The following is a 9,649-nucleotide window of genomic DNA, read 5'->3' as shown; positions in this document are numbered from 1 at the left end:
GTCCCGGTGATGTTTTAATAGGAGCGGATCTCCAATGTTTTTGCCAACGTCATTGGAACATTGGAGAGGCTTACAGTACAGCAGGCAGCAGGCCAAATGGACCCTGTGCAATGTAAAGGATAATTTCTCCTGGATGCTCTCTGCTTAGCCGAGGTAAACAGCTGCCTCCACAGCCCAGGACGAGAAGACTATGTCGCAGCCCACTGCGTGAGAACCTAATCCCGGGAGCGTACTGAGACGCAGAGCCGTGGTAACACTGTGTTTGACATTAACTCCCGTTGGCCTCAGCTGTGTGCAGCCACATTTTTTTGGCTTGAGATAATCAGGTTTGTCATAAGAAGTGCATTTTTTATTTGTGATGCAATGGACCAGATGGCAGATGAAATGACTCTGAGAGCCGATGTGAAAGACAAAGGGAGAGTAAACACTGCTGAGGAGAGCTCGACGTGGGTGAGAGGAGGTAAGTTGATGTGATTGTGGAAAAAAATCTGAGCATTGGTATAGTCATTGTGTTTCGTGAAAAATCTGTTATGATAACTCACACTGTCATTCCTCCTGTTCCTGGAGCAATTTCACTTCTACTCTGTTGCACTAGGTATTTAACTTGAGAAATAACAAAAAAAGTTGCACAGTTTCAGAACAATTTCCCCTGCAAATCTCATTCTGCAGCAATGAAACAAATGCTTTTTGTTGGGCGTTTGCTTACAACCACTCTTCAAATTGTGTGGATGTTTCCTGTTCCATGGCTCTGATGTGCTGCAAATTCCAGTTTGCATTTTGATTTAAAACACAAAGTGAAATTATCTTCAGATGCAAGCGCTCCGAGTTAACTGTGATGTCTAATGAGCGTGTGAGTGTGGCTCGGTGAAACACTGGAACAAAACCTGAAAAATGCATAGTATGCCTGCAGGCCTTATTTCTCTATCAGCTAATGGTCATGGGCATGGACCAGCTGCACTTCTTACTTAATTCATCTGATAACCCGGGAGCATCACGCAGCTTCTGAGCTCAAACGTACACGCAGACGGCGCTGATCTGAAGTCTGCTTTCACTTGTTGTACTTCAAATACCAACCTCTGCCACCTCTCATTCAATCACCAGAAATGACAGATAAAAACATAGACAATTCTAATGAGAGATCAAAAGAAACCTCAGGCTGATGAAAGGTGCAAACAGGGGGGACTATTTTGAACTTTGTTATTTCACACGTATTCAAAAACAGCTAATGAAATCTTAAAAATGGCCAATACAGCCCTGAGCAACGTCCATTTGTATCTCTCTTTCAACAATTTAGGTAAGACAAATACAGTTTATTCGACTTTCAAAAATGTGTCCAGAGTGTGAATTAATCATTAGGCATTAAATGTTAAATAAAACAGAGAAAGGAACGGTGAATAATTCATCTGGAATAGGTGGTGAAAAAGTAAACAGTCTGCACCCAGCGCAATAATTCATTAATATCTATTTAAATCAGATGTTAACAAACAGATCTATTCTTGCTGGAGATTTCTCAGACTAACTCCGCATTTTTTTCTCCAAGTTTCTGGAGTTTCTTTGATGTTGACTATGATCTTTGGGTATAGACTGTGCATTTTGTTGTGTGAACAATACAGGTTTACATGTATGTTGTGCTTGCACACATACTTCTCAACAGCTGTTTCGAAACACTACTGAAGTGCTAAAGATAATAAAGTAATGGACAGTTTCCAGGCAATGAATTCACTGAATCTAGAACTTTCAAGAGTGTTTAGGCTATTTAGGCCTTCAAGTTCCCATTTGCAGGGTAAACAAACAACAGTTCACCAATTTGTTTGACCAATATGGCTTTTAATCAGATACAGATATTAGTCTTGCAGTGTTTGTCACACATGTTATGTTGAGGTTCCTATCTGTCCATTGATAGACTAAACTAGAAGTAATTTTGTAGGTTGGGTATGAGATTTATTCACTTTCTTGCCGAGATGTTTGGATACAGTTTTGTCTTTGTACTAAATATGTAGCTAGAGCAAAGGGGCAGGTAGCTTAGCTTAGTATAAAGACTGGAAGCAAGGAAAACAGCCATCCTGGCTTGGTTTCATGGTGCAAATGAATCTGCCAACAGCACCTCTAAAGGTCTAAAAAATAAATATCTCACAATTTGTCATGTAATGTTGAGTAAGTGGACCCAAAAACAAGAGATAACAAGCATCAGGAACTCAAAAAGATCACTCTTTAGTCTAAAGAAAGAGCAACTGAACCTCACGCAACCGAAATAAAGATCAAACAAGGACTGAACTGAAAAGAGAGACACTCAGGTAAGGGGAAGACAGTGATGAAGCAGAAGAACAGGCAAAGAGCTGATTGGCTGGGAGCAACTGAGGAACAGAGAAGGACTAACAAGGCTGATGCAGGACAGCTGTGAAAGAAAAAGGCGGGAAACAGACAAGGGCAGGAAGTAACACAAGACATGATACATGAGAAGAATACCTACAAAAATGAATCATGAAACAGACACATATATTAAACAAGGATAAACACAAACAGGAAACCCTAAAATGAAGTCCAAAAGGACACAGAGTTTAATGTAAACCCCCTGCTAAACAAACAGCAATAACACCACCTTATGCTGGTACCTGGTTTTACTTGGTTTTAGCTGGTTAAAGATGGTCTTAGATTGTCCTGACCCAGTTCTTGCAGATCTTTGATGGTTTAGCTGGGTGGGCCACCAGCCAAAAATGCTGGTGTTACCAGCCTGACAAGCTGTGCACATTTACCTTTATTCATATCCCATGAGAGCAGACTGAACTGATTTATGCCCTTTGCTTTTCATACACCCCCCTCATGACACTGATATTTCAACAAACTCAAGAACATTGATTTGATTTCAATTTTACAGGAACGTCAATGGATAAACCAGCTAGAGTGACCATCACAAGCTGGTATGAGCAGCTAAACCATCAAAAATTATGTGGAAACATACCTTAAGATGGTCAAACAAGCTAATCAACCAGCTTAACCATCATTTTTTCAGCGGGACCAAGATCTTGACAAAATTTGCAGTTTTAGAGGGGGACATGTAGATGCACTATTTCTTTATCTGGGCTAGCAACCTCAGGAATTCCTGCATATTAATTTATATGTGGTGGCCTGCCACAATCAAAACATTTGCCACCATGTGTTGATTTTATTTTTTTGGAGCTGAACCATTCATTAAGAGCACTATTGGAATACATACATTGTTCAGTTATGTATTGCACCAAACTCTCAGAGTGCAGAGCGTACTCTGGGCACAGACAGAGCAGCCAAATGTCAGGCGAAATGCAAGTAAAACAATTGAGCTGGGTCTGAAGGTTTGCATTCACTTGTCTCTGCAGCAGCTGCTCCTCTTATCCTTCGATCTGATCTAGTAAGCTCCAAACAGTTCGACAGATCAATTGTCCACTCTGTGACTCAATTTTAACAATCTGCTGCTGAGGAAAAACAGAACTCATGTCAAGTTTTGACTTTTAGTTTGATCCAAACCAAAATTACAGGTGTGAAATTTCAACCCAGACAACGGTTTGGACTGAACAGACAAATTTTAGTCTGATGGAAAGAGGTGGTCTCCATCCGGTTTAGACTGAAGAATGGTTTGATTTGTTTGGACCAATTACAAGAAGTTTTGGGAGGCTATCATGAAGTGACAAAAGTAATGAAGTACCGCGGTGCAGTGTGTGTGTGGTCTGGCGACAGAGAGAGTAATGGTGGCTGCACTCAGAGCAGACAGGTGTTAGCGATCAGAGCGAAGGAGAAATTAGGAATAAAGTTATCAAGTGATACTAGATTAAGGTTTCAATTTGTCAATAAAAAAACAACATAAGCAAATGAGCCCCGTCAGCACGAGTGAAGGAGACAACTTTATATGACCAACTTGGCAAGAAATGTCCCACCAAATGTAATAATTAGTAGCATGTGACAGGAAAATCACCTAAAAATTAGTTTTGCAAAATGAGGATCATGAAACTAATTAAAAACAAAATTATATTTATAATAATTTTGTATTTCAAACTATGATAAAACATTAATCAGAATATTTTCAAATAATATTCGTCGGGCTTTTTTAAATTTTCAACACTTTTTTTAAGGTAATTTTCTTGTTTGTTTTTGTTTTTACTTTTGCTTATTTTCAAGGAATTTTCTGAACTTTTTTATCCAGTTTCTTGTGAATTTTGGACCATGTCTTTTTAACTTGTTTTTTGTTTTTTCCCATGTTTTGAAAGAAATGAAACCAATTTGCTGGAGTTTTAAGGAATTAAACCAGTGTCAGTTACGATAATCTTTAAGCTGCCATTTTTGTGCTTAAGTATAATCAAATTGTATTTGTACCTATTTATTTAACATTTCATCTCTTGGACAGAAAGGCTACAAAGTAAGGCTCAAGGCAACGACTGGAAACTTGGTGCCTCTGCAGACACTGACCCTGGGGACACCGGTAGAGACACAGGCACTCCGCGGCCTAAAGAGTGTGACAACTCTTCTTCGCCTTTGTTCTCTTTGAAAATGTACCTGAGGAGGTCTTCTTCTGCAGCATCCTCTACAACAGACTCTCTGTCTTCTTCTCAGCAGAGCAACATTGGAGGTTAGTGACACCAGCACTTCATCACATCCATCTCATGCCTTCTAGCTGCACATGCACAGCTGTTGAAATTATCAAAAGAAAAATCATGTGTTGAGTCCTCAGTAAAACTGTTATGAAATTAACTTTTTTTTCATCCAAACATAGTTTCTCTACTGAAGAAATAAACGATGATTAATATGCAGAATAATAATGCCACAGACCACAGACAGAATAAAAAATTTGACAAATTGCAAGCTTTATGCCTCACCATGCTGTGAGAATGCTTAAATACAGTTCATATAATCAATTATGAAAATGTGTGAATAATTTAGGAACTGAAACTACAGCAAAAAGAGAAAAACTAATGCAAAGCAAGGCCACCAAAGTCGACTTGCTGCTATAGATGCAGCAGCATAAGTGATTACACCATAGACTGTTTATATTCACATGCACTTTTATCAAATTAACTGAACAGTATTTAAAGTAGTACACATTCTTAGGTTTTCTTTCCAAAAGATGAGAAAAATGTCTGCCTCATGTATCTGTGTACATACTGAGTTGGGGTCATGATATGGTAAGCCTAGCTTAGCATTAAAACTGGAAGCAGGGGAAAACACCCTGACTCTGTTTTAAGCATAGACTGTATAAAATTATAGATGAAGCTGCTGTGACGTAAAGCATGCTTAGTGAGATGAATGTTTTTTTTTTTTATGACTGGTAATCAATCATTGTAGGGGAAGAGTGTGTACAAATTAATAAGTGCAATGGGAGGGCTTGTAAGTAGTTCAATTGTTCATACTGTGCAACTTATTAGAAATATGTTCAAGCCATATACTACTTTATTTTATAAAAGTTAGCTGCGGGCCATTGAATAATGGGCAGCTGGCCAAAGTTGACGTGTCATAGCAGAGGGCATTTTGGCACACAAAGACCTTGACTAAGGCTGTTTTAGTAAACCAAAATATTACAGTCAACTTTCATGGCCTGAAAACACACCGAAATAGTGACAGCTACATCTAAGCCTATACTCAGTGAATCTGGGGTTATGGTAACGTTACCTAACCAATATCTTTTCTGTAGTAGCGACTTGTCAATGAGTGAGTTCTATTAAAAAAAATCACTCCTGTATAGTTGTCATGAATGTTAAAAGTAGCTATAGAGACCAAAACCATTATATGTACCAGGCTGTAAATATATTTATTTTGGGAATTTTAATATGGGGGTTTAAAGTGATTTACTCGCTCTTAGAGCCAGCCTCAAGTGGTCGTATGAGGAACTGAAGTTTTGTCACTTTTGCGTTTGTTTTATGTTTTAGCTGCAGAGATTGCTGCTTGGTTCAGAGACATAATCTGACATTTAGCTTTTTAATGCATTTAAAAACTGCAAACACATTTATATGTTTACTTTTATGTACTCCAGATTATCCTGCAACATTAACAGTTTTTTGCCATAAGGTAGGGCTACAAAAATGTGAATTTAAATGGCTTAACTTGATGTTTGTAAGTCTGAATAACTGGAAATTTGGCTTAATTCATCCTCATTTAAGGCCTATAAACAACAACAACAGATCTCAACAGATACTCTTGCCTAGATTAGCATGTCTATTGCCAACTATATTTTAATCTTGATTGTGCAGATTTAAAAAAAATATGTACAGGATTTTGCAGCCTTGTGGGAGGTGTACCTTCACTAAATACTTTTCAACACAAGCCATAAGGAGTTTCCTACAACATGTCTTTGGTGAGTAACTGTTCATGGTCAGTGTCATTTGATGATCTCATGCTTCATAGCGCCCATGGGGGCACCATTTGGCAAAGGCTGCTGGGAAGACACATAGCACATTGTTTGACTGCAACCGCAAGGCAACTTAGAAACGCTCCTGGCAAAGGAGAGGAGAGACTACTGGTAATTGATTATGTCTCCAAACAGCCTTCTTGCTTGTCTCTCAGTGAGGGATCAAGACATGATTTCCTAAATTATGCATGTGTAAAGGAAGGAAAGGAGGCTTTTAAAATGTTAGAGATGTAAGTGAAGCGCAGTATTATAGCAACACAGATGATTAATGTCCCAAGATGTGGTTTAAACACAATTCATCACACATCATTTGAAAGAGGTCATTGAAAATGTGTGAAGAGGACAGGCCTGTTTTTGACCCACAAGAAGTAGACAATAAATGTATTGTCCAGCCTGTCTGTATGTGTCTCCCTCAGTTGACTGTGCAGGAATCATCCTCAACTGTCTCTTCTGTCGGTTCTACGATATGATCCTCATGCTACCTGACTCCTGTGAGAGAGTCTTCAATCGTTGTTTCCCCAACTACAAACAAGTCGTCACGGCGATGGAATCTGTGCCTAGCAGTAATGACGAGTCCCACGTGGACTGGGACTGTGGTCTGTTCAGCTCCTGTCATGATGCAAGTGACTGCCTAGAGCTGGCTATGGAGATTTCTGAATTATGCTATCATTAGTGGGAAACCCGTACTAATCATCAGTCATGATAAGGGACTGGTTGGATAATCCAGGATCAGACTGTGCCATGTGACGTGGATTTCTAAGGGCTAAAACACAAATATATTCAAAGAAGATCAAATTACAGCTGTAATATGCAACATTTGTGATATTAAAATGACAATAAATATATACATTATTCATCTGTGTATGTGTGCGACCTTATGTTTATGTCTCTGAATGTATGAAATACACCCTGAATCAGTATTAAGCCTGAACATTTCATATTGTGCTTTAAGGATGGATGGCTTATAATGTATAAAAACAGCAGCAGTACAAGAGAATTGGGATTGGGGGAATAACTGGCCAGTCTGGAGTGTTCATACCAGGTGCTGATGAATTTTGATGAACCAAAAATAACAAATTACTATCACAGAAAAACAATATTCAAAGATCCCCAGCAAATACATAATTTGAAATGCACGTTACTAAATGTTCAACTTATCCTCACACAACGGTTAGTATCATATCTAACAAATTAGCACCCCACAAAAGACATTCCGTACATAATGCAAAGTCACGTTGGTTTGGTTTATCAAAAGAAACATGGTGATGATGTACATAGAATTGGCTGAAAATTCAGTTTGTTTCAAATGATTCTAAACATCGGTCTCCAGTGGAAAGTCCTGTGTTTCGTTACATCTAACAAATTAATGCCCCATGAATTGCATTCAACACTTAATGCAAAGTTACATAGGTTAGGTTTTGGCAAGTAAAGTAACGTAAGTTAGGTTAAAGCAATTAAAGTCACATGGTTTATGATGATGACTGACTTAAAATGAAGTTCCTTTTTCATGGTTCTGCACACCAAGCTCCAGGGGGAAAGTCCTGTGTTTAACTAATAAATAAACAACTAACAAATTAGTGTCCAATGACTTGCATTTTGGACCAATGCAAAGTTACATAGGTTATGTTTAGGCAAGTAAACTAACATAGCTTAGGTTTAGGCAAAGAAACTTGGTGATGATTCACTTAAAATGACTTAAAATTAGGTTCCTTTCACACAGTTCCATTCACCAGTCTAAAGGGGGAAAGTCCTGTGTTTTGTGATCCATCCATCATCCCATCCTCCCACTGTATGCAGACCGCTAATTTCTGTACTCCAGTCATCGCATTTGACATGATGGTAGCCTTCCCAAATATGTGGATTATATGTGAACTACTAGCTCAGATATAAATTTTGTTGCTTTACTCTATGTAGGTACAAACAGTGCATGAGAACAGTAGGAGATGTTTAATGTTATAGAACGATACAAGCAAAATTAATTCAGTGAGTTTCAGATTTAAAACATCAAATGCATACATTAAGTTTATGATAACAAGCACAAATAGTCACAATCCAACTCATAGTCACCACAGAAAAAATAACTATAGCACTGCCTCAGTGCAATGTTAACTTACCATATCATTGGAACTTATTCGGTGACAAGCTGTTGTTTCAGGACTATGGAAAGTGTTGTTTATTGTTTGTTGTAGTGTGCGAACAAGACATGCACCAAGAGCTGTTCCCACAGCACCGCCCTTTGCTGAGTTTGACTGAGAAACTTAAGCACTCTGCTAGTGTTATGTTCTCATGAGAGTGCTCTGATTAATAAATTTGGTCTTTTTCTTTATTTTCTGATCTGCAAGTGAAAAGCTGCAGCTAACTGATGAGAAAAATCTGACACAGTGGACACTACAGAAATTAACTCTTGGATTGACAATAGTCATTACCATTATATACTTCTGAAATCCTGCATGTGATCAACCTACTTTGTTTCTTTTTCGCCCAGAAGCTAACACTAACCATTGCGCTGTTCCAATAAGGGCTTTGGTGCAATTGTATTCCTTTCAGAAGCTTTTTAATGCAGCCTTGAGCTACAGTTCCTCTTTGAAGACATTGAAAATAGTTAATGATGTTGTTAGCCATCCACTGGCCTCAATAGCAGTAGCCTGCATAAGAGATGTTTAGGGGACATGAGTACATTGTAGTGTCGAACAATAATTTCAGCGTTTCAAATCACACAATAAGCAGCAAAGGTCAGCTGTCACTGTCATTACATTTCTATTCCATAAATGTTTTTCTTTACAAAATGACTGAGGAGAGAAGAGGGCTTATGTGTGGCTCTTTTTTTTTTTCTAAGGCAGAGCTTAAGACCCTGCCGCAATTGCACCCACATCTCTTACTGTCCTTGTAAATAAATATTTCTTTATCTCTAACCTTGTTCTATTTGGTTGTGACAAAAACTCACATCATGGCTGTAAAACTCACCATCTACTGTAGATACAGAATGAATAAATACCTCAACAAGCTGACTAATGTAGTGTCTTGAATTCCAATTGTACAGTACCAAATCATTATGCAGAAAGGGAGCGCTGTCCTCACAAACAATACACTGGCCTTGAGGCCTGCACATTCCATTGCTGCTCCATTGATACACACACTGACACACCAACAACCACTTCAGCTTCAACATGATAGTCTTTCTGAAGTACAGAAAAAAAAATCTTGAAGCCTGTCCCCTGTTGAGCGTGCCTATTTCAGTTCAAGTGCCACTGGAAACACAGGAGCTGTTGGATATGGCAT

The 9,649-nt window shown here is 38.5% G+C and overlaps 1 protein-coding gene across 1 annotated transcript; it reads left to right on the top strand.

Moving 5' to 3' along the window:
* The first annotated feature begins 245 nt into the window (after positions 1-245).
* On the top strand, positions 246-7,134 carry mdfic2 (MyoD family inhibitor domain containing 2). The gene is made up of 3 exons (XM_088071639.1): positions 246-460; positions 4,376-4,597; positions 6,787-7,134. The coding sequence occupies exons 1-3, from the start codon at positions 364-366 to the stop codon at positions 7,041-7,043; spliced, it is 576 nt and encodes a 191-aa protein (XP_087927765.1). The 5' UTR covers positions 246-363; the 3' UTR covers positions 7,044-7,134.
* The last annotated feature ends 2,515 nt before the right edge of the window (positions 7,135-9,649 follow it).

The sequence above is a fragment of the Plectropomus leopardus genome, chromosome 2, assembly GCF_026936395.1.
Source record: "Plectropomus leopardus strain MGB_pleo_1.0 chromosome 2, ASM2693639v1, whole genome shotgun sequence".
Lineage (NCBI taxonomy): Eukaryota > Metazoa > Chordata > Actinopteri > Perciformes > Serranidae > Plectropomus > Plectropomus leopardus.
Note: the sequence above shows the minus strand (reverse complement) of the source record. Positions and strands in the feature narration are given on the sequence as shown.

Excerpts from the sequence above, each read along its gene's own strand:
- mdfic2 (XM_088071639.1), top strand. The coding sequence starts at position 364 with ATGGACCAGATGGCAGATGAAATGACTCTGAGAGCCGATGTGAAAGAC. Across the intron at positions 461-4,375 it reads CTCGACGTGGGTGAGAGGAG|AAAGGCTACAAAGTAAGGCT; the intron begins GTAAGTTGATGT and ends TCTCTTGGACAG. Across the intron at positions 4,598-6,786 it reads TCAGCAGAGCAACATTGGAG|TTGACTGTGCAGGAATCATC; the intron begins GTTAGTGACACC and ends TGTCTCCCTCAG.